Source organism: Vulpes vulpes, chromosome 11 (genome assembly GCF_048418805.1).
Source record: "Vulpes vulpes isolate BD-2025 chromosome 11, VulVul3, whole genome shotgun sequence".
NCBI classification, from domain to species: Eukaryota; Metazoa; Chordata; class Mammalia; order Carnivora; family Canidae; genus Vulpes; species Vulpes vulpes.
The window spans coordinates 59,231,169-59,257,207 of NC_132790.1; the positions used below are offsets into that span (position 1 = coordinate 59,231,169).

The 26,039-nt window shown below is 38.3% G+C and overlaps 1 protein-coding gene across 3 annotated transcripts in view; it reads right to left on the bottom strand.

The window, feature by feature from the left end:
- The window catches only part of SCN10A (sodium voltage-gated channel alpha subunit 10), a 90,326-nt gene extending 65,780 nt beyond the window's left edge, over positions 1-24,546 (bottom strand). For all 3 annotated transcript variants that reach the window (XM_026000991.2, XM_026000990.2, XM_026000989.2), the window contains exons 1-5: positions 24,277-24,546; positions 22,918-23,045; positions 19,819-19,899; positions 2,666-2,794; positions 1,820-1,911 (exon numbers count right to left, since the gene is read on the bottom strand). In XM_026000991.2, coding sequence (XP_025856776.1) covers positions 1,820-1,911; positions 2,666-2,794; positions 19,819-19,899; positions 22,918-23,045; positions 24,277-24,546 — 700 coding nt within the window. The remainder of the gene's footprint in view (positions 1-1,819; positions 1,912-2,665; positions 2,795-19,818; positions 19,900-22,917; positions 23,046-24,276) is intronic.
- Positions 24,547-26,039: the final 1,493 nt, after the last annotated feature.

Genomic DNA, 26,039 nt, shown 5'->3' on the forward strand with positions numbered 1-26,039 from the left:
TCAATTTAAAAAATAATTGTTGAGTACCTGCTATATTTCAGGCACTGTGCTAGGTATAAGGCTACTAATGACTGTAGTCATTTAACATCTGTTTTTCTATACTCATTTCTGTTCTGGGAAGCAGCTTGAGAATGGAGACACATGGACCTCACTGTGTGTGTTGAGAGAGGGGGAGAGAGAGAAAGAGAGAGGAAGATGCAAAAGAGATAGAATGAGACAGAGAAAGACAGAAACACAAAGACAAAGAGAGACAAATGTAGCAATAGAGTGAGAGCATCAGAGACACTGGGACAAGCACAGCTGACAGTAAAGTTTGGGTCTCTGCTTGTTTAAGGAGGGATGACTTGTGACTGTGGAGAATGAAATCAGCTTCTTTGAGAGAGTAGCTTCACAGGTAGCAGAAAGAGCTCTGAACAGGGAAGCAGTCTGGGGCTGATCCTTGTCTTGTCATTTGGTTAACAAATAACCCATTGAGCACTAGCTGCATTGGTCCCTAGGTTGATGGCTGAACAAGGGAGCTAAGGCACCAGCATAATGGGGTTGTCTGACAACTGAGGGGGAAAACCATTACATTCTTGAGCAGGTAGGCACACTTGGGGCAACTCCTAACTGAGGCGTAGTGTAAGGATGGGATGGAGTGGAATGTGGGGAAGTTGGGAGAGACCATGAGTCTCTTTGAGAAGGTCAAAACTTAGCAGAGCCCCGAGGAATGAGTATCAGTTGAATAAAGAGAGGAAGGACTCTCTTGGTAGAAAAACAGCATGGCCAAAGCCTAGGAGATAAGCAAATGTAGGGACTATTTGTGGAATCACAGATAGATTCTGGAACATGATGCAAGACAGATAGAGAAGAGAGATAAGGTAGGAGAGGAAGTCTGGACTGCACAGGTCTTATAAACAAGACTCAGATTCTTCCTGGCTAAAACTAGGTGAGAGAGATACCAAGTGGCAGCACTGACTATCTCTCACTATGGCTCTCTTCATGAGGAAGCCCGTCCAGTGGAATTTGGCAAAGACTTCCCAATCCTTCCCTGCAGAGCCAGACATAGAATGGCAGAAAGGACTTCCCTCATGGCTTGAGTGTTTCTGTTTTCCAGATGAGAGCATGGATTCTCAGGGGTGAGGGAAGGGAGATAATCCACCAGGCCATAAATTAGAAGCTGTTTCAATATTTTGCCTGGTCTCTGTCTTCACCAACCCCTCCATCAACCCAGTGGGGATAAGATGTATCCCTGAGATACTGGTGACATTAGAGGTCTTGAAGACCCAATAAGATAAGCTCTGGTGGACTATGTTCGTTTCTGAATTCTCCATAATAAAGAATTGCCCAATTCTTTTCTTCTCTGTGTATCCAAAGACAAGATTGAGGCTCAAGCTTTCAGATACATGGAAATGGCAAAGACACTCACTGGAGCCTAGGACTGCCTACTCCCTTCCTCCCTATTTCCACGTTTATACCTTTAGTTTAAGGTATAAATGAGAACCTCCAACTAGTGGCTTGCCTGAACCCCACAATGAGAACATAAAATGAGGTCATGACCTTCTTGTCACTTATTGATGGTGAGGTCATGAGGTACTCTGCACAGAGCATTGACCTAGGAATTGGGACACTAAGTCTTCAGGTCACACTTTGCCTCTTATTAGCGATGAGGACTTGAGACTGTGTTTTCTACTTTCCGGGCCTCAGTTTGTCTTTTAAATGAGGACAACTGTCAATGCCCTGGAGTTTTATAGGCCTCTTGCAAAAATCAAAGTAGGACATTAGACTGTGTAAACCAGCATATGCTCTATGAATATATGTAATAGTTAAAGTAGCTCACCTGGGATCACAGAAACTGTTTTTAAAGCTCTAAGAACTCTGAATGTCCGCAAGCCTGAGATCCCTCGGAGAGCTGTTGCTTCACCAATGTATCTGTATCAGAAGCAGAAATTGGTCAGTATCTCTGCATACATTCCAAAGAATGTATGCAGCACAAATAAGGACAATTTTGGGTAACAAGAGCCTAAGGAGGACCCGGAACAAAAATCTAATGGCACTTCCCCCTATAACTGACACACTGATTTAATTATTGCAATAGCTTTTATTTTATTTTTTTTTTTTTATTCATGATAGTCACAGAGAGAGAGAGAGAGAGGCAGAGACACAGGCGGAGGAAGAAGCAGGCTCCATGCACCGGGAGCCCGATGTGGGATTCGATCCCGGGTCTCCAGGATCGCGCCCTGGGCCAAAGGCAGGCGCCAAACCGCTGCGCCACCCAGGGATCCCTGCAATAGCTTTTAAAATAGCCCCTTTGAGGAGATGCATTATGATCATGAGGGCTCTGTGTACTGCATGTATGGATGGGTATTCAAGCATGTGAGCTTGGCCAATCAGTCTCCTTAGACACTGGTTCCTCAGGCAAAGAGCTTCAGGTCAGGTAGGTGTAAGGCTGAGCCTTGTCCGCTCACTTTGACAGGACATTTATTAACTCAGAGTTGAGATCTCTAACTTCTACCTGAAGGTATGGGACTAATCCTAAAAAGTGACTCTCAAAATAACATTTAGAAGCAAGGAAACCCCAGGTCAGTTTCATGTAAGGAAGCTGGATAGAGATGAGGAAATATCCCCAAAGTGTGAGCCACCCAGAAGCCCACAGACATATACATCAACATGGAGAAATACTCACGCCAGGGTAATGACACTAAAATCCAGCCAGTTCCAAGGATCTCGCAGGTAAGCAAACTCATTTAGACAAAATCCTCTTGCGAGTATCTTTATCAAGGCTTCAAAGGTGTAAATGACAGTAAAGACATACCTAGGAGGAAGGTAGAAAGGAGTATTAACTGTGCTATTAAGAGAGCTCAGAGGGGAACTCCTGGGATGGCTCTAAAGGAAAATGTGCAAAGATTATCAGCAAGGTGCAGAAAGGGAAGAAGTTAAGGTAAGGAGGCAAGATGTAGACTGGAGAACTCAGAGGAGTCACACACAGAGGATGGGATGGGGATGGATGTGTGCAGTTGAGAAGGTTGGACAGGATCTCCAGCTCAGAAGGTGGGCAGAGGGCAATGGCAGGTGCAGAACCACCAGAAGGTTCAGAACAAGGTTGCCCTGTTCTGAGGTGCCCAGAGGGAATCTGAAGGCTCTTTTCCCAACTTGTTGTTGGCTAACATGTGGAAGATGGATGAAGCACTGCTCTGTCTCATGTGTCCAAACTTCTTCACCTCCAACTGTCTTTTCTTCCACCATGCTTGGTCTGCAGGTGTTTCTGGACTCAGAAATCCCAGACTAAGAGCCATATAAGGCAGGAAATAGCTAGGTGTCATGGAAAAAAAAAACATCTAAATCCATAAATATGTTCTCTTGGAGGATGGGTCTTGTCAGGAGAAGTCATCTCAAATAGTCCTTTTAGTCTGCTGGGCACATTGTGGGTTTGGAGGTGAAGAGATGGATCTAGAGCTGAGGTTGGGAGTAAGGCAGTGTTTCTCAAGTGTTCAGAATCCTTCAGTCACCTATGGCAGGAGTTTTCAAACTCTAGCAAGCATCTGAGCCACCTGGAGGGCTTGTTCAAACATAGATTTCTAGGTTCTACCCTTAGGGTTTCTTATTTAGTAAGTCAAGCGTAGGACCTAAGAATGTGCATTTTTGATACATTCCTAGCTGATGCTAATGCTGCTAGCCAGAGGGAACTACTCTTCCAGAACCAAAGGGATTCAGATGCACACATAATTTTGGGTACAGTTAATTTTTTAAATTATAAAATCATCAACATAAACACTGGTATTAAAAATGGAAAGACTTGATTACATATGGCAGATTGAACATATGTATTTACCTCTACCCTTTCTGAAATACTTCTTAAATGTTAGTAGGAGGATTTTTTTTTTAAAGCGTAAACCCACTAGGACAAAGATAATGGAGAACGCAACAACAGCATTTTGGAAACTAAGGAACAGATGGATGAGTAGTAACTGACAGAGCAGATTCAAGAAAGCTAAAACCTGAGCTGGGAAGTGGGGAGTTCCCAGAAGCAAGCCAATCCACATTGCAGTACTGCTTAGGACTTAGAGATGCTAAATACCTCTGAAAGTGGGGTTTGGGGGGAGGTTGTCAGGTAGAGCTGGATACTGCTTAAAAGTCTTTACAAGAATTAGCTATTCAGTGAGGAACCCATTCAGTGAAGAACTGCCTCCTCTGCTCTGGAAATAGATTGGATGTTCATTCTTTCAAGAGTTAAACAAGAGGGAGAGAGAGTTGTGTGCTGAAACAGGAGTATAAAGAAGACTTTATACACTGAAAGGCAGGCAACCCTCCTACCCACCTACTCCCTTCTGCTTTTCAGTTAGTTTCTAGAAGCCTGGCAGTCAGGTTAATAGCCCAAGAAGATGCTGTGTTTTGAATGTGAACAGCTAGCCAATGAGCATCAGGAATTGGAAGGATGCTTCGAACACCAAAGACTAAAACAACCAAACAGGAAAGAAAGAAAAGCAAGAAACAATGCAGGGAGAAGAAAAGTTACAAAAAAGTTATCATGAATATTTTTAGAGAGTTAAGAGATGAGAAGATACAGGATACATAGAACAAGAACAGAAGGCTGTAAAGACTATTCAAAGAACAAAACAGAAACTTTTGAAAATAAAATGTGGTAGCAAAAGTAAAACATTAATAGAAGAGCTGGAAATAAAGATGAAGAGATCCCACAGGAAGTGGGACAAAAAGAAATGGTGAGAGGTGCTTATAAGCATGAAATTTAGAGAGTCAGACCAGTAGGTACAATGTCTGACCAATAGAAATCTAGAAATAGACAAAGAAAGAGACTAGAGAAAATTTTCAAAGAAATAATTCAAGAAAATTTCTGCAACATGAAACATCTAAGTGTTTGGTTAAAATTACCCAGAAGTGTTCAGGAAAATGAGTGAATGTTAAGGCATAACATCACCAAATTTCAGAATGTTGTGCACAGATAGAAGACCCTAACTTTTTTTGAGAGAGTGAAAATCACAGGTTATATCCAGAGGATTAAGAATCAAAATATAATCAGATTTCTCAATGGCAATCCTTGGAGAGTATCAGATAATGGAACAAATGCCTTCAAAATTTTGAGGAAAATAATTTTTAATATGGAATTTATTCCCCCAGCTAAACTCTTATGATAAGGATAAAATAAGACAATTACAGATATGCAAAGTCTTTGGGTTAGGTAATCAGACGAAAATGTACTTTAGACCTGCCCTTCTAAGAAAGTTACCATAGGATGCTATAACCAAATAAGAAAGTAACCAATAAAGAGGAAGATCTGAGGATACAGGGGAGAGACAAGCAAAATCCAAAAGAAAACAGAGAAGGAAAAATCTCCAGAAAAGGGCTGTGCACCATGCCTTGAGAACACCTAGGCCAGATTGAGTCAGGAGATGGAGGACTCCAGGAGTGATTTCCCCAAGAAAAATGGAAACTGGTAGATAGCCTGATATGTTTGACTAATTTGAAACAATAATTAAACCTCTGGAGAAGAGTTTTGGAACAAATTAGGATAAAGAAATAGAAACAGAGCAAATGAAGCAGTGAAATCTTTTTTTTAAGATTTTATTTATTAAAAAAAATATTTTATTTATTCATGAGAGACACAGACAGAGGGAGAAGCAGGCTCCTAGTGGGGAGCCTGATGGAGGACTTGATCCCAGGACTCCAGATCATGACTGGAGCCAAAGGCAAATGCTTAACCACTGAGCCACCCAGGTGTCCCTGAAACCTTTATTAACTCCAGAGAAAGCAAGAAGGAGCATGTAATCAAGGACACCACATGGCACAGCTGTCATGTCATTTGCTAGCAGTACTATTACATAATCCCCTCTGTAGTCAGATGATGCACATATCGTCTGATTACCTAACCCAAAATGATAATATAACTACAACATGAAGATAAATTTGAGAGGAATTTTGTGTGGGTATGTGCACCTAATTCTTTTTTTTTCCATAATAGAAAGCCGATAGATAATATCTAAAATAGAAGAATGAAAAATAGAGTATAAGAATCTTATCAGAGAGACGGAAGTATCAGAATAAAGAAGTAAAAAAGCTGAGAGCACTTGCCTCTGGAAATACAGGATTAGGGGCGAGGAGATGAGAAGCATGAAACTGTTGTTTTTATTAGAATTTTTGTAGAACTGTGCAACCTTTTAAACCTGTATATCTTACATAAAAGTAAAAATCACATTAAAAAGAGAATAGCAGTAATGCCTTTTCATATTTGTGTGAGAGAAATAGTGTTTGAAATTATTCACGAAGAAATCTATATCTGGCTGGCTGGCTGCTTGAGCTGTCAGCTTCCATATCTTGTTGGTCACCCCCCCCCCAACTCTTTATGTTTTCTAAATTAGAAAATCTTAACTCAGAATTATAGGTTGTTGGGAAGCTTTGACGGATATTTCTGGCTTTTCAGATCAAATGCAGATCCAGAAATTATGGAGAGAGTTCTTAAGACTATTTTGAGTATTTCACTGGAGCTGAGGCTCAGCACCACCCGAAGCTGGAGGGTTAGAGGTCTCAGCTCAGGATACAGTAGCTGATGAAGTCACATCCTTTTTCTGATGGCATTTGGCACACAAGGTATTTCTTCATGTTCTGTTGCAGTGTTCGGATGCGATTTTTAATATGCAAAAGACACTCCTGATGGAGGAAGAAAATCACTGGGTATTGAGAAAAGTCAAACTCTCAGCCATGGAGCCATTTGCCCCACTGTTCAGTTTTAAGAAATCCATGTTTAATCATTAAAAAAAATCCTAATGTTTAGGCCCCAATGCCAAAGATCCATACTGTTCAAAACCTTGAGTGTATTATGGAGACACACAGCATGTGTATTCACAGAAATGGTAATTTTAAAAGATTTTATTCCTTACTTTAAAACACTATAAGCCTTTCCTGTTTGCCAGTCAGAGTCATTCAGTGTGGGGAAGCAGCATCTTATACTCACTTTCATATCAACCCTGTAGGCTGAGAAGACTCATACTAAGTGGCCACAGTCAGTTTGTATTCACAGTTTCCACTGTGTTCCTCAAAGGCAATTCAGAGTCTGAAGGCATGCTATGGACCCTCATTGTTTTCCACAAATAACGGATATAGTCCATTTGGAAGCAATATCTTTCATTTGTATAGTGATGCCTTTCCTTGCTGCCCACGTGGCTGAAGCTTCTTCAATACCAGTTCAATGTATCTTTTTTCCCCCAATTGTAGTGACATATATATAAAATTTACTGCCATCGTCATTTTAAGTAAGCAATTCAGAGGCATTAAGCACATTCACAATATTATGTAATCACTACCACTATCCATCTCCAGAACTTCTTTATTATCCCAACCAGAAACTCTGTACTCATCAAAGTACTCCCCATTCCACCCTTCCCTACTCACTGGCAGCTTCATTTCTACTTTCTTTCTCCATAAATTTGCCTATTCTAGGTATCTCATGTAAGTGGAATCAGACAAGTCATATAATTTTTCCTTTTGCATCTGGCTAATTTTACTCATTATAATATTTTAAGGTCCTATCCATGTTGTAGCATGTGTCAGAATCTCATTCATTTTTAATGCCAAAAATATTCCATTGTCTATATAATGGATATATCACATTTTGTTATCCATTCAGCTATTGATGGACATTTGGGTTGTTTCTACAACCATTTTGGGTCTCATGAATCATTACTCTGGTGCTATGAGAAGCATAGCATTCTGCTGCTATGTGAATCATTATTCTGCTGCTGTGATAATTGATGCATTTTTAAGTTTCTAAGCTAATCTTTAATTAATTAAACCAGAAATCTCTCTTTTTCTAAATTAGCTACATGATAAATAAGACAGAAAGTCATTGAGCACTTCTTTCTCACATATATGGTGAATGCATACTGAAAACTGATATATCCATAGCTTTATTAAACTGTAAAGTAAAATGTCTGCTTGTTCACATACTTAACACTCATTACTTTTTAAATGCCAGGCGTATTATAAGAAATCCAGTGGTTCCAATAAAGCAATTTCACCAATTGTTTCCTGATTTCTTTCCAACTACAATATTTGTCATCAATTTGGAAGCTGGTTTCATGTCTTACCAGCTAGGGTATAGTTGTACTTGTTTGAGGAGGAATGAGGACACTATAGTTTTTGTACCTTTTCGACCGTTAACATCAAGTTTTGACAGTTTGTACTAGAAAGCATAATTTTGTATTTGTACTAGAAAGAGTCAACTAGTTTAAATGTGAAGTTGGTAACCTTTATTGGAAAATAATATGTAAGTTTTGGTAGCTGTGTAATATTATTTCATGAAAATGTTATTAGCGGATAATAAAATGGGTATTAGGTCAAAAGTTTTATGGACTCAATACAATAACATTCAACGATCCATTTTCATTGTCATGCTGCCTATTTTCTTGTTTATTTTTTATCTACTTTTGTGAGATTATACACATCCATTGTCCACTTGTCTCATGACCTTACAGATTCAAGCTTTATATTTATGACAGAGTCCATTCATTATTTATATGTGTAATCTTATTTCATATTGTGAAGTTTACTTTTCTATTTTCATCACCATTGTTGTATTTCTGCAAACCATTTTTGAAATGATTCATTTTTTTTACCTGTGATATTACCTGTGTAATCTTATTTCATATTGTGAAGTTTACTTTTCTATTTTCATCACCATTGTTGTATTTCTGCAAACCATTTTTGAAATGATTCATTTTTTTTACCTGTGATATTACCTGTGTAATCTTATTTCATATTGTGAAGTTTACTTTTCTATTTTCATCACCATTGTTGTATTTCTGCAAACCATTTTTGAAATGATTCATTTTTTTTACCTGTGATATTATGCAATGTTAACAGTGACAAATACAAGTTTAACAAAATAAACAGGAACTGTCAGGTGACAATAAAACACATTAGTTAGGATAGACTATGCATGATTAACTGTTAGCCAATATGAACTATCAGTCCTTGAAACATATACACTGCTTTTAAGAACATAAAAAGTCAGAAATTCTATGAAAATTATGATCAATCTTAAATTTCAGATTTTTTAATTATCTGTGCATAACATGGTTGTATTGCTTTTCCTTATGTATTTGTCAAATGATTTAGAGGCTACTGAGAGACTAGTGACTAATAGAGATCTTTGGATAACTTACTGAGAAACATAGTAGGGCAGAGAGATACCTGAATTACTGTGCAAAACAGAGTGGGAAGAATTTGGAGTTCCTGAGGACCATACGGAAAGAAGACAGTAAGGCAGAGATGTGGAAAAGCAACCCAAAGGGACAATTTATGAGGGAAGATTATAAATCAGCCTCATTTACCAAGACAGACCAAATGAAATACTGACAAGTTGAATCTAGCAATGAGCAGCTGGAACTAAAACTAGATTGGAAAATTTATTAATGTGACCTACTATATATTAACAGATGAAAGACCTAATCATATTCTTAATGAAATAGAAATATTGATAAAAAAAACTGATACCAATTCATAATGACACTCTTAACAAACCAGATGTGGAAAGAAATTTCGATGACTTGATAAAGATTGATTATGAGAATCCTATAGTCATCATAATAATAGTGAAAATTAGAAGTATACTCTTTAAAATCAAGAGCAAAAGAAATACGCTCATTATTGTAGCTTCAATTCAGCATCATGCTAAAGGTCTGGCCAGCTCAATAAGACAGGTAAACAAGTGATATAAGACTCATAAAGAGACAAGTTCACCATTATTTGCAGATGATATAACTGTTTAAATAGAAAACTCTCTTGTACCAAGAGAATCTGTAAAAAATGTTGAAATTGTTCAGGAGTTCAGCAAGGTTGCTGGGTACAAAACCAGTATGTAGACATTAATAACACTAATATATTTTAGCAATAAAAATAAATATTCAAAAGGATGACCAAAATGATAATGTGCCTAGAAATAAGAAACATAAGAACTTTACATCAGACATAATGTTATGGAAGAGTATAAAAAAGGCCTGTATAAATTGGAAAATATCCCAAGCTGATATGAGTGAAAGCTTGATATCATAAGTGGTGATTCTTCCAGTGGTAATAAATAAATTAAATTAATTTACAATCAAAATTTCAACAGATTTGTAAGAAAAAAGCTTGAAAATATGACCTTTAAATTGATATAGGAAAGTAAAGAGAAGGAAGAAGTAATAATTTTCAAGAAGGTGAATAAGGAGTGGTGTTCTAATAAACAAGTCAAATTTTATTACTAAGCATTAGACCAGTGTGATATTGACTGGCAGAGTAACAAATCGATGACCAGGAGAAACAGACCCAAGTATGCACGAGAACCTAGTGTGTGACAGAGGTAGTAAAATGAATCACTTGGAAAATGATGATCCATTAAAAATGGCATTGGGATAATCCATACAGAAAAATATCAGCCATGTGCACACACTCTAAAGTCTAGGGGGATGAAATATCTAAATGTAGAAAGAAATGTTAAGACTTTTAAGAAGAGGGATCCCTGGGTGGCGCAGCGGTTTAGCGCCTGCCTTTGGCCCGGGCGCGAACCTGGAGACCCGGGATCGAATCCCACGTCGGGCTCCCGGTGCATGGAGCCTGCCTCTCCCTCTGCCTATGTCTCTGCCTCTCTCTCTCTCTCTGTGACTATCATAAATAAAAAAAAAAAAAGACTTTTAAGAAGAAAATGCAGAATACCTTTATGGAATATTATAGAGCAGTAAAAAATTAACAGAATAAGTCTATATGAATCCACTTAGATCAATCTCAAAAACACAATATTGATTTTTAAAAAGCAAGAGCTAAAGTGTGCATATGATGTCATTCATATGCGTTTGAAAAGACACAAAACAAAAAAAAAAAAAAAAAGAAAAGACACAAAACCGTCCTTTATGCCTGCAGCGCCAGGTACCCATTCCTCTGTTTGTCACAGGTTCTGTTTCATTTCATGTGTTCTTTTCCAGATGGGAAAACATTTCTCTTTCTGCTGCACTTTTCCCTGCAACTAAATTGCTATATTTTGTAAAATGTTTCTCCAGATCATCAGTATGGTTAGTGATGGGTGTCTTAGAGCCATCAAAGGGCCCCTTCAGTGATTCTCTGTGAGCTCAGGGCATGGGGATGGTGGGACATCCCTCTGCACTTTTCACCTCCAGCTGGGGCCCCATCTGATATATTCTCCTCTTTGGCAGCAGTGAATCCCTAGTTTATTTCTGAGCACAAGAAGGTATTTAAAAATGAATATGTATATGAAATCTTCCCATAAGCAGACAGATAGGCAGGCAGAGAGGCAGGGGCCTATCTTTACCAGTAGGTAGCAGTGCAAAGCTAATGTTTCTGAGAGCCCTAACAGCTGGGAGGGGAGATAAGGGATGGAAACTGCTTGTGTCCAAAACACTGTATCAAGAACACGGTGATAGGACTGCTTCTGATTCCTTGATGGCTACGATCTCATTTCTAACTCAAGAATATACAGCATGATCTTTGCAGCCCCAGACTATCCCAGGGATATTTACCCTTTTCCTTTGGGTTCCCAGCATAGTAAACAACCAATGGCTGTGATCAGTTTGCATTTCAAAAATAAAATCTGGAATCTGATCATTTTCATGGAGCCAAAGATGCAGAACATCGTCACATATTATTTCTAGAAATGAGACCACATAGGTAGACTGTTTTATCCTTTATATCTTTTTCAAAGTGTGTTTATGAAAGAAGTTTTGTCAACAATTCAGTTCATACAAAATCTGATAAAGAATGAATTTAATAATAGTGGGAATGGAAATTGGCACAGCTTTGGAAAACAACTTGGTAATATCTCAAAAATTAAAACCATATGTTCCTTGACCCAGTAATTCCACTTCTGAGAATTCACCCCTCACAGGTACTCATGTTATGTGTACAAAGATATGTATGTGAGGAAGGATACTCACCGAAGAATTGTGATGACAAAATATCAGGATTTTGCCATCATGATTGGCCCTAATCAATATGTTGATATATCATCAATATGTTGATTAGGGCCAACATGAATGCCTGTCAATAGGATAATAGTTAAATAAATTTTGCTTCATCCATATCATCAAAATCTATTCAATTTCTACAGAACATGGCCTGCTAGGATTTTCACTAGGATTTCATTGCATCTATAGATTAATTTGGGCAGCACTGACATTTTAACAGCTAGTGAGTTGTCTAATTCCTAAACATAAGTCATTGCTAAGTTTATTTGATACTTTAAAATTTCTCTCAGTAGTGGTTTGTCATCTTTCAGCATAAAGGTCTTGCACATATATTTTTAACAGCATTTGGATTCATTATTTCTGTTTTTAAATATTTTTAAAAGATTTTATTTATTTCTTTGACAGAGAAAGAGAGCGAGCAAGAGCAAGCACAAGCAGGTGAAGTGGCAGGCAGAGGCAGAGGGAGAAGCAGGTTCCTCACTGAGCAGGGAGCCCATTGTGGGGCTCCATCCCAGGACCCTGGGATCATGAGCTGAGCCAAAAGCAGATGCTTAACTGATTGAGCCACCCAGACACCCCTCTATTTATTTTTTCAAAAGATTTTATTTATTTATTTTAGAGAGAAACAGAGAGAGCACAAATGGGGTGAGGGGCAGAGGAAGAGAAAGAATCCCAAGTGGACTCTGCACTGACAACAGAGGCCAAAGTAGGGCTTGATTTCAGGATCCTGAGTTCATGACATGAGCTGAAATCAAGAATCGATGCTTAACTAACTGAGCCACCCAGGCACCCCTGTTTTTCTATTTCTTAATTTGTTAAGTTTTTCTTTGAAATTATTAAATCTTCTTCCTGTTTTCTTTTCATTTGTTGTTCTTTTTCTAGTTTTACATTAGGTACTTAAATAATTCTTTTCATTTTGTACTGAAATAAATATTTTCTGCTTCAGTCCTATGGATTATCCCCTGAACATATCTTTAACTGTACTGTATAGGTTCTGATTAAAGTGTTTTTTAAATTTTTTCTTCCCTAGAAATTCTATCATTTTGGTTTGTAGCATTTTTTTTTTTTTAATTTAAGACTTGAAAGGTTTTTAACATTATCAAATGGAAAGGCCCTTTTTTTTCTAATTTTTTTTTTATCGCTGTGTGATCAGAGAATATTTCCCCTTTTTTTTGTTTTACTTTTTGGAGCTTATTGAGATTTTATTGTAATTTAATATTTGGTCTATTTGTATGGTGGTATATTCTCTATTTTTTAGGGAATATGGCTTAATATAGATTAATCAGATATGCCTTACTAATTATTTATTAAGTCATCTATATCTTTACATACTTTTTTATACACTTGATCTCTCATGGGCTGAAAGAAATTAATTACACTTTCCAATACCTGTAATGTTTTTGTCTATTTACCCGCATTCTCTTCTGATTTTTGATTTATGAACATTGTTGCCATATTACTTACTGCAAAGATATATGTTACTGTTTTGGATTATTTAGGATTACAAAGTGTCGTTTTTATCCTGCTTAATGACTTTGGGTCTAAGTGCCACCGCCTTTGATAGTCACATCTGACTTTCTGCTCTTTTCCTGTGTGCCTTGGCTTCTTTGTCCCTTCTTTAATTTTGAACTTTCCATAAGACCTGGGGCAGTATGTTTTTGTTCAACATAAAGTGGGATAATGCTTTGTTATTTTTTTTAAAGATTTTATTTATTTATTCGTGAGAGACACAGAGAGAGAGGCAGAGACATAGGAAGAGGGAGAAGCAGGCTCCATGCAGGAAGCCCGATGTGGGACTCGATCCCAGGACTCTGGGATTATGCCCTGACCCAAAGGCAGACGCTCAACCACTGAGCCAGTCAAGTGTCCCAATAATGCTTTGTTATATATGAATATGTGTGAATTTTTTTAAACAGATGAGTCTAATTCATATTTATTGATATGACAGCTGATCTTTATTTATATAACTTTAAGTTATATATTTAATAGTTTTTAAAAGTATTTCATGTCTGATAAGTTTCATTTGCTTTTTTGTGTGCATGATTCTAAATACAGTTTTTACTTTAGTTCTAGAAGTTGCCTTTATAAGTATAAATTCATGATTATAACTAAAACCATGTAAATTATTGCCCGTAGTATGATATCTCTTTACATTCCATTCAGCAATTCTTTTTCTTTTTCCCTCTCTTTTATGCATCACCTGATTGTACTTAATCATATCCTTTTCATGCTTATCTTTGTACCATTAAATATAATTATTTTCCATTCCTTGATTTATCTTTGAAGAATACTCTAACTCCTTGCTATTATAGAAGCAGCAGTAAGTGAGCATACTCTACTCCCACGTTCTTTCCTCTTATTGCTATTTGTATCATGTCCACATTTTCAGGGCCTCTGAGGTTTTAGGGGGTAAATGCCTTGATCGTCATTTTTATCCTTCTCTGCAGGCACCTCCTTTAACAAGCCCCGATGTGCTGAATCATTTGCCAGGCCTCCGCCTTCTTTTGGCCTTCCGAGATTGTTATGACATCTTTGTCCTCTGTGCTTTTCTTTCTCCTTCTCTTTGTTCTTGTATATTTATACCGTTCTTTTCCCATGCTGTCATTTTATTGGCGTTCTGAGAGGGTTGGGGTAAAACATATGCATGCTATCTTCCATATTTAACCAGAATCCCCAAATAACTCTTACTTTTGAGAGAAAATGCTTTGCATTAAAAGTTCAAAATAAGGATAGAGATTTTACATGCTATATGATCTCAGCCTATATATAGTTAAGAAAACCACAGGCCCAAAATGGTGCCACTTAGACCCAGCTCCCAAATGGGGGGACTTAAAACCCAATCTTTTGGCAGTTTCAACCTCCCCTGGAAATGTGACCTTGACTGGTCAGTCAGGGAATTTTTCTTTCCATGGTGGCACCAAAGAATCTGTCCTCACTTGAGTCCTCTTCATCCTCCAAAGAAAGATGAGGTAATCTGCATGAGACCTTGCTTTTTCCCCTAGCAAACTGCTTCTTCTGGAAGAATCCTTTCCCTTTGCTAATAACTTTCTTGCCCCCACTCTCCTACCTATAAAAACCTTCCACTTTGTACAACTCCTCTCAATGCCTCTACTTGCTAGATGGGCTGCTGCCCAGTTCATGAATCATTTGATAAAGCCAATTAGATCTTCAAATGTGTGCGTGCGTGTGTGTGTGTGTGTGTGTGTGTGTAGAGAGAGAGAGAGAGAGAGAGACTAAGAGAGAGGGGGAAGGACAATAAGCTAAAATACCAAGAGTGATTTCTCTTAGTTACTCTGTTCTTCTGATTTATGTTTTTCAGTGGTCTGCATTTCATGCAATGGAAATTTTTAAAAAATTATTTTATTCTTAAGCTATTTATTATAATATGTAATGTGCATAATAAAAATGCACGTGAAACATAAATTCACTGTAAAACCAACACTTGTATATTAGCTTGGGCTACTGTCACAACATACCATAGACTGAGTGGTTAAGGCACAGAAATTGACTTCTCATAGTTCCAGAGGCTGGAAATTGGAGACGAGGCTGCCTCCTGGCCAGGTGAGAACCCTGTTCTTGGCTTGCTAAGGATTTATTTCTTATTGTGTCCTCACACGGCAGAGAGAGAGTTCTGGACTCTGTTCCTCTTCTTAGGAGAACACCAGTTCTACTGGATCATGAATCTGCCCTTCTGACCTCATGTAAGTGTCCTCCTTAAAGGCTCATTCTTCAGTAATAGTATGTGGGTTAGGGCTTCCACATATGGATTTCGGGGGACGTAATCCAGTCCATAGTGGCCCTGTGACAACTACTTGTGTCACTAAATAGAATGTTATAAGCACCCCACACACCCCTTCCCAATTATGTCCTCCTTCCTCTGCCCTAAAAGTTTTATTTATATTTTTTACCTCCTGAGTAAGCATCTCTAAACAAAATAGTTAGGTTCTGTTTGTTTTTGAATTTTGTGTAAATGGAATTATACTTATGCAATCTTTTGTGTCTGGCTTTTTTCATCCGTATTTTGTGGAACTAGAGTTTATTCATTTTCATTGCTGTACATTATCCCATTTTAAGGTAAGAGAGATGTGTAATGTATTCACAATTTTTGGACATTTGGATCATTTCCAGTTAGGGGATTTTATGGGCAGTGTTCATAAACTTTTTCATAGGTATTTCCTGGTGCCCATACATATATCTGCTGAACATAAGTACCTAAGAGTATAATTTGGAATCACAGTATAGGTATGTCTTCACCGTTATTTGATGATATACACTGATTTCCAAAGAGACTGAACAAATTTACATTTCCACTGGCAGTATATGAGTTTCTGTTACTCCATATCTTTCTTAATACTGGTATTGTCACAATTTAAAAGTTTCCCCATCTGATGAGTATATGATAATCTCTCAGTGTAATTTTAATTCACATTTCCTTGGTTAAGAAAAAGAGTAAGACTATTTTTATGTTTATTGACCATTTGGGTTTCTGCTTTTGTGAAATATCTACAATTTTTTTGCTCATCTCAAAACTGGTTGCTCTGATGTGTTTCTAATTGATTTGTAGGGGCTTATTCTTCCAGATATAAACACTTTTTAGGTACATGTGTGGAAAATATCTTCTACTCAGTAGACTTGCTTTTTCACTGTTACAAAGTTGTCTTCTGACAGCAGAAATACTTAATTTCAGTATGCTAAAATGTATCAGTTTTTTCCTCTATGGTGACCTAAACTGAGGTCATGAAGTCATTCTACCCCTCCCCCAAAATCTTTATGTTTTGGTCTTTCACAAAGAAATTTAGATATTAATCCACCCAGAATTGATTCTTGTATTTGGTATAAATTTGGATGCTCAAAATAATTTTTCTTTTTTTAAATTTAAATTCAATTTAGTTAACATATAGTGTATTATTAGGTTCTGGGGTAGAATTTAGTGATTCATCAGACATTTCTCCAAAAAAGACATACAAATGTCTAACAGACACATGAAGAAATGCTCAACATCACTCATCATCAGGGAAATACAGATCAAAACCACAATGAGATACCACCTCACACCAGTCAGAATGGCTAAATAGACAACTCAGGAAACAACAGATGTTGGTGAGGATGCAGAGAAAGGGAAATTCTCTTACACTGTTGGTGGGAAAGCAAATTGGTGCAGGTACTGTGGAAAACAGTATGGAGGTTTCTCAAAAAAATAAAAATAGAAATATCCTATGACCCAGCAATTACACTACTAGGCATTTATCCAAAGGATACAAAAGTAGTGATTCAAAGGGGCACCTGCACCCCAATGTTTGTAGCAGCAATATCCACAATAGCCAAAATATAGAAAGAGCCCAGATGTCCACCAACAGATGAATGGATAAAGAAGATGTGGTATATATTTACACTGGAATATTACTCAGCCATAAAAAAAATGCAATCTTGCCAAAGATGTGGGTGGAACTAGAGTGTATTATGCTAAGTGAAATAACTCAGTCAGAGAAAGTCAAGCACCACATGATTTCACTCATGTGTGGAATTTAAGAAACAAAACAGATAAGCATAGAGGAAGGGAAAGAAAAATAAAATAAGATAAAAACAGAGAGGGATGCAAACTATAAGAGACTCAACTATAGGAAATAAACTGAGGGTTGCTAGAGGGGAGGTGGTGGGGGATGGGGTAACTGGGTGATGGGTATTAAGGAGGGCACATGATGTAATGAGCAAAGCCGTTTTTCTACTGAGATTCTTAGTTCTTTAGCATGATTTATTGAGAACTGCCCTTTCCTCAGTGTTCCATGGTGCCACCTTCAGCACAAATTCAATGTTTGTTTATGCATTGGCCTGTTGATGAACCAACTATTCTGTCCCACTAGTCTGACTAATCTTACCCCACTGGCACACAGTTTCAATTATTAGAGCTTTACAGCCCATCCTAACATCCAGTAGGGCCAGTTCTCTTCTTCCACCTTGTTTTTCTTCCTCAACGGTGTCTAGGCTATAATTTGTTATTTGCATTCTTATATAAATTTTAGAGTGAGGTTGTTGAGTAATACAAAAACAAAAACAAAACCCAAGCCTACTGGGATTTTGATTGGGCTCACATAAAATTAGTCACCTTGAGGAGTCTTACAATATTGTGACTTTGATTCCAGGAATATAATACATCTCTCCATTTATTGGGTTTTCTGTAATATTACTCAATATTTTTCATAATTTTCTTTGTAGAGATCTTACTCATATTTTGATAGTCTTATTTCTAGATACTTGATATTTTAAAATGCCAGTGTAACTGGTATTTTAAAAAACCATGTCCTTTTCTGTTTGTTGCTAGTATATAGATATGCAATTAATTTATGTATGTTAACCTATACCCAGCTACCTTGCCATACTGTCTTAACTTTAATAGTTTAGATTATATTGGCTGTTGCATCACACAGTTATATTATCTGTAAATCATGGTATCTTTGCTACTTTTCTTGTTCCTAACTTTTCTTTCTTTTTCTTGCCTTACTATGCTGGCTGGGCTCTCCTTTACAAAGTTAAATGGAACTGATGAAACAGACATATTTCTTTCTTTTTGTTTCTGGTCTCAAAGGGAAAGCTGGCCATGTTTCACAATTAAGCATGATGTTTGCTACATCCTTCAAAGTAACCACCCTTTGTCAGAGCATAGCATTTCCCTTCTTTCTATTCCTTTTTTTCTTGGTGTTTCTAATTACAAATAGATATCAAACTTTATTGAATGATTTTTCAGCATCACTTAAGGTGATCACATGATTATTCTTCTTTAATCTATTAACAGAAATACAATATACAGTGGATCCTTGAACTAACTCAGGTGTTAAAGGCATTGACCCCCCATAGAGTAAAAATCCACATGTTAAGTTTTGACTCTCCCAAAACTTAACTAGTAATAGCCTACTGTTGACAGGCCTTTCTGATAACATCAATAATCAATTAGCACATGTTTTGTATGTTATATGTATTATATACTGTCTTCTTACAAGTAAACTAGGCAAAAGAAAATGTTACTAAGAAAATCCTAAGAGAAAATACATTTAAAATACTGTAGTGTATTTATTTTTTAAAAATCCATGTAAAATTGGACCCACATAGTTCACATATAGTGGACTTACGCTGTTCAAGGATCAACTGTATTTTCTATTGTGGCATGTATTAGTGTTATAATCAGCAAAACATTTTAATTTAAAAAGTAGAAAAAGATAAAGTTCTACAGAGTTCCTATTATTGTACCAAAGGCATGTCAGTCTTTCACTGAGCTGGGGGCATCTCTCTCGAATGTGTTAGTGCATGTGTTTTTGGAAAGTCTCCATGTTCTAAAACTACAGAGGTTCCATCTGCTAACCCAGGAAAATAAAATACTCTCAGGAATGTTAAGGTCACTTTGAAGTATATGTGCCATGATAACATAAACAGCTTTATTCATGGATAATTTTCTGAATATGTTCCAGAACCATTTGTTTTTACTTCTATCTCAGTTTTGCTCCTAGCTCTCAAAGCAGGCTGTCCCTAAACTTGGTTGGTTCAGTGTTGTGCGCCTAGCAGGTCAATGTGGGGGGTCAGTGGGGGAAGCTTATCTGGCCACACCCATCACAGACTGATGAAATTGGACCCTCTGGGACTGAGACCCAGGCACTAATATTTTTAAAATCTACCCCAAGGGATTCCAAGGTTGAGAACCAGTAATCCATAGTTCTCCAAAGTTGAAAATCACAGAGAAGGAAATATATAACCATTGCAAAGTGTGCAATACTCAAATAAGACCAGCAGGAAAAGCAAAAGAAAAAAGTTACCAAATGAAGGAAAAGAAGAGGACAGAAAGAGGAAGCACAGGAATAACAGTGACAGCAAATCTACTTACTCGATTCTGTCTGGAAGCTCGGTTTGGGTCATGCCCACACAATTGACCAAAATAGTGACTGTAATAAATAAACTGAACCACCTGAGAGGACTGTGTTAAGGAAAAGCTGAGAGTTGCTATGTTTCTCAGATGTCACCTATGATCACCTTGACGCTAAACCATTAAATTCATAGATTTTAGCTAGGATCAGCTTTTTAGTCTTGTCACATAACAGCTGCTAACATTTAAGGAGTGCCTATACCGATCAGTTCACTTCATCCACACCATTTCTAATACGACTGGACCTGCAGGTAAATACTATTCTATACTTTGCAGCTAAGAAAATGGGCTGAAAAAGCTTGGAAATAAGTTTCCCAAGGTCATACAAGCTAGTCAGCTATGGTACTGAGATGTGACCTCAGATTAACAGAATCCTCAGCAAGATGGAAGGAAACAAGAATCCCCTCTCCAAAATGTCCTTCTGCCCTGACATCTTCACTTCACTATACAATGTAGCCTGAAATTTCATCCAGCAAATGTCTCTTTTTTCCTAAAAGACAAAGAGACTATTTCTAGGAAGTTATAGATAGAGGGCCACCAGCTTTCATGGGAATTAGTTTGGGTTGGATTGTTTTCCCAGTTTAGCTGAGATCAGACACACTGAGGAAATGGGCCTCTGGCTAAGAATGGTGGGGGCAGGCAGACGGAAGTAAAATGCTGACTCAAAGAGAAAATTCCAGGTAGAATTAGGCTGGGGTAGAGAACTCTGTCTAACCAGAGAGAAGAATTTTCAAGATTAAGCCAAGGGATTACCATAAGGGAAAGGAGACACTAAAGGTGACTGGAAAGGGGTGAACTGATGGGAAGAAATGTCGGAGGAGAAAACCCAAAGGTAAATTTCTCCCCTGTACATTTTTCTCAGGACTAGCTTGGATTCCTAACAATTACGTCCTAAAGAAAAACAAAGCCTGAAGATAAACTTGACCTATAGAGAGAGAGTGAGCCACTCATCTTTTATAATTTCAGTTTGAGCAGAAGTATTTAAATCTATTTTAGTTTTCTGTAAATGTCTTTAATGTGCCCTGTTTTACAGTTACTTAGGAACACATCTATTTTGAAAAGGGAAATTCTGCTAATTAAACCACATTTTCCTGTTGACTTCCAATTAAATTAAGAAATGTGTTCACATGGGGGGAGGGTGATGTCAACCCAAGGATTAAATTAAAATCATATCTCCAACTCCACAAACCTTTAAAAGTAATATATTATATACAATATTACTTGTAAAAACATTCATAGCAAATTTGATTAGAATTATAATTTTCGTGAAATATTGATCATAGGACATTGAGAATTCCATACCTTAAAGAAAATCTTTTGGGAGTGGAGCTACCAAGTTCATAAGATTGAAATATATAAATGTAGGCTTTTGGGAGGAGACATAGAACAGCTTTTCTGTCCAGCTATGACTCCATCCAGCAATTATGATTCATCATATCTCAAGATGAAAAGAATATTCACTGGTCACTTAGTTCTTTGAAGGGATTTTATTTCTAATTAGCTGTTTCTTACAGCTAATTTAAGATGTAACTCAACCAGGATGCATGGAGAGGAGTTTGTATGTTTGCTGTTTTTCTTTATTTGTAATTTTAAGTAATTGGATATATATTTTTTTAAAAACCACCCAACTAGAGATGGCATACTGAGAGAATAAATTACCTCAGTTCATTTCCATTAACTGTCTACTTCCTTATTGCTGATACTGTTCTAAGCAGGGTGCAGGCTGGACCTCTTAACAGGCTCTGTACCCTTGGACAATTTATTTAGTGCCGTTGAGTAAGAGTTTCATTATTTGTAAGATGGGGATGCAAATCCCCTCTTCAAAGGTTTCTGTACCTATGACAGTGATGACACTTAGGAGGTATTTAGCAAATGGTAGTTTACTATTATCATTAAATATCCTTCTATTTGATCAGAAAACCCAAGACTGAATTAAGAAAATATAACTCCCACTGCTTGGCCATAAAGACAAAACATGTAAAAGGAAAATGTAATGCAACTACATGGAGCAGCACAGTTTCATTTTGAGATGGCTCTGTGCCAGCTACCAACTCACTGAGTGCTGTCCAGCAATCCAGCAAGCTGCCCCAGAGTTTGGAGGAGAGAGCTCCTTTTACTGGAGCCTCCCAAGAAGAGGCTGGCTACCATCTGTCAGGCAGCTGAGGCAAGGCTGTTCTTGCAAATCAACCTCCTGGAAGCCAGGGCTGAATTTGTCATTAGGAACTTCCAATTTGGACAGCCACCAGGGAAGATCCTTGGAAACCAAGCCAAAGTCTCTTTTTTGTCCTAGTTTGGCTTGCCTTGGAAAATAAAACAAAATAAAACAAAAACTGAAGGCAGATTCTGAAGCTACCTAAAGCAGTTAAAATTATACAGATATTTGACTGATTTGTCTCTAATCATTGCTATATTCTTCAGTGGTATTAACTTCAAATTATTAACATTTTTTGGACTACTGACTTTTTTAACCTGCTAGTAGTTTGGGGGTCACTTGGGATATTGGCAGCATCCATGACCAATGTGGTGCCACTGAAACAATCTAGACTCGGCCCATTGTGGTTTGTCCTCTTTGTCCTTTGGCAGGTGCTGCTCTTTTTCCCAAAAAAAAAAAAAAAAAAAAAAAAAAAAATCTAGTTCTCAGCATGGCTAGGGCACAGAGTAACAATCCATGCCTATTTCACGTGCCCAAAGAAGCCCCAGGGCTCTTTTGGTTATTATGTTGTGAGCTGAACAGGCCTCATGGTAAGAATGTGTCTGGGTGCATCAGCAAAGCTCATTCACAAGGAGGACATTTTTTAGGTTGTGCATGCACATGTGTGTCCAGACTAGTTGAGGTGAACCCAAACCCACCCGTGGCTTGCATGAGGACCTCCTCCATCTTGGGACTGCTTTCAGGTGTTGGACACATTAAAGCCACAAACATTTTTCTTTCAATTTAATGATTTTATTGTTTCAAAATTCAATTAGAGGAAACTTCTATTGCTAACCTCTGAAGAAGGTACTGTATACAGTGGGCCAAGCCTGATTTTAAAAGAAATCATATGGAAGAAGCAACAGTGCAAAGGATATGAGTGGACAGACACTTTGATGGCTGTTCTTCTGATCAGGTTGAAAGGACTGAATAACCACAGGGCCCGAGTAGCACTAAACCGGGAAATGGTCCTCCCTTTGTCCAGCACCATAAATGTCTACAGTAAAACAAAGCAGAAGATGGACCTGCAGTGAGAAGCATGCATTATCACACAATCATGTTTTGTGCATGAATGGTATCATTTCAGGCTTACGAGCAAGAAGGGCTCTGGGAACCATGTATCCATCAATGGAGAGCCAACTGGAGGGGCCAAGTTAGTGGAGATCAGGGTATCTTCACCCTCCTAGCAAGACCCCAGGCCCTGTCAGTGACTGCATTAAGATGAGTCCATTGAGAGTGCCCAGTGACCAGGCAGCTGACCTAGGGCTGACGATGCATCAGGCCCAGGGCCAGGATTCTGGCAGCAGAAGGAGGTGGTTCTGGCTGCATTAAATTCCTTTTCTGATTAGTGGATTATCTCTAGTTATGGGATTTTGCTTATTTTGCCCTGCTCTCCACCTTCTGAGTCTCCCCTTCTAGTGATTCCTTCTGAGCATCCAGGAAGATGAGGGCTCTTGGCCCATGAGAAGAGGGAGAAAGACATCCCAGTATCTTTTAATTTTCTCTACCAATAATATTTGGGATGGCTGATTCCTGTCCCTCCCAACTCCCAAACATGCATACATCATTTTGTGGGGGTGGGGTGCTGTGTAGAACATCTAAGACACAATACAAACAGGGGAATTTCACAAAACAACTCTCACTTGAACTAGTGGTTCTCAAACATTTTGATTTCAGGACCCTTTTATACTCTCAAAAATTATTGAGGACCCAAAAGAGTTTTTTTACTGTCTTATAGTTTTTTGCTTGTACTGTGTGTATGAGAGAGAGAAACTGTGTGCGTGACCTGAGGAACCCACTAAAAGGGCTTTAGGAACCCCAGGGGTTCTGAGATCATACTTTGAGGACCACTCATTAAATCATCCGGATTTCTGTTCCCCTTCCCTACCCTACACCCCACCCCCAGACTAAGAATCTCTGTTCCCCATTTGCAAAGACAGCCAAAATCTCTGGAGATCTTAGGTCACTGGTCATCAAAGAAAACAGCCAACTTCCTCTAAAAATTTTATAGCAGTTGTTGCTTTTGAAGATTTGAGTTTGATTAGTCTCTACCATAAATATTATAAAAATGCAAAGATAGTGTCAAAGAGGTGAGTTGGATATATTTGTCATTAACTGAGTCTAGCTCACAGCTACATCACCTAGGTGCAGAAGAACTCCCTAGGCTGAGTAGAGCAGAGGTTCCTCTCCCAGAGCTGAGAACAACCTTCCCATTCAATTACCCTTACCCGGTGTGTGCTGTAGAAGGGGTCCAAATCCTCCAGGGGCTCTCCAACCAGCTCTGCTGGGAGCTCACCGTAGAACTTGGGCAGCTGGTTGCAAGCCTTCAAGTCTAGCTGAGGCCGAGGCTTCTCTTCTTGGTCCTTCTGCTCCCTGTGCTTACCTTTTGCTTTCTTTGCTGCCTGCTTGGCAGCAATTCTCTTTTCAATCTCCACCAGGGACTCTGGAGTGAATCGACGAAAGTTGGTAGTTTCCAGGGACCCAAAGGGAAATTCCATCTTCTCATTCTTCTTCAGGAAGAATTTATACTCTTATGAGAGTGGATATCACCATAGAAAGCTAACAGCCTGCCCACTGACCCTCTCCCTCCAGTTCTTTCCTTAACTCACACTGCCTTGCTAGAATAGCCCCCCAACCCTTAACTCACATGCATTCCTTAACTTACACTGAGCTCTCCCCAGAGTCTCACTGCCCTGTGGCACTCCCGGAGGAGGCTATTTATTCCACCTCTTCCAGGCATCTCAGGGTAGAGCTATGCCCTCCATGACCCTCTAATGCATTGCTCCTTCATCTATTTATACCACCACCACCACTATCACCACCAGATTTAGCCATACTGCCCTCTCTTCTCTTTTCTATGACCACTGAGCAACAGGCACTCAAAGACTGGTTCATGTGGTGTATCAAAAAAACAGTGCTAGTAAAATTTCCCCATTGAAAAGCATTTGTTAAAAAGTATGGAAGGCATTTACATGTTTTATTGTTCCTTTATTGTGCAGTGGTATGCTTTTAAGAAGTGACAGCCATTCCTGGACATGCCAGCAAGAGAGAGGAGAAGGCTCAGCACCATGAGCACATGGCTGCACTTGTCAGCTGAGACTGTGCTGTCTGCCAAATGCTCTAAGCTTGGCAGCATATTTGTATTTTTTTGTTCTTAATAAAATATATTATTTAATATTCCTAATTGGTTGCTTTTTCTTCTAATGTAAATTTTTTCTTTAACAAATCATATGAATAAGATTTTGATTATTTCTTCAAATTATTGATACATGAGCCCATTTTTGCTGTTTATTTTAATCTAAGTGCACCCACATTTCCTGACAGTCTATTGATGACTTAACAGGCCATGATGGTTTAAAAATTGTTCTGTGATCCCATCAGCTTGTAAAATCCTGATCTAATACATGGTCTCTAGTGCTGCCAGACAGTGTCTTTAGGACTATGGTCCACAGTGGTCCCTACAAAACCTGGAAGGCACTCCAATGATTAGGTTTCCCATGGGCTACAATATTCTTAGGAAGCCTGTCACCACTGGCACTAGTCTGGAAGCAAAAAGGATGGCTTTCCACCACAGATGGGTAGAGCAGTACCTATATGGCTTTCTCCTGACTTACTCTAGGGAATCTAGATGTAAAGCTCTTGCAACAGGCATCCATCCTCTTAGTTCTCTGCAGTCACCACTGGATCTATGGATAATGTAGTTTTCCCACCTACTCTAGTGCAGTGATCTTCAAATGCCAGTGCACAGTGTGCTGCTGCACCAGCTGCATCATTGTCACAGTGGGTGTGAGTTAAGATACAGATTGCTAGACCCTATCTACAAAGATTCTCATTCAATAGATCTAAAGTGAGATCTAGGAAGCTGCATTTTACAGGTTTATAGCTGAAGCTCTTGAAGGTGTCCCACCTTTGAGAGGCAGTGGAAGGCACTGCAACTGTGTGACATGAGATAGAGTGAAGGTCCCGGTTACAAGATCAGAGTAGGATCTGA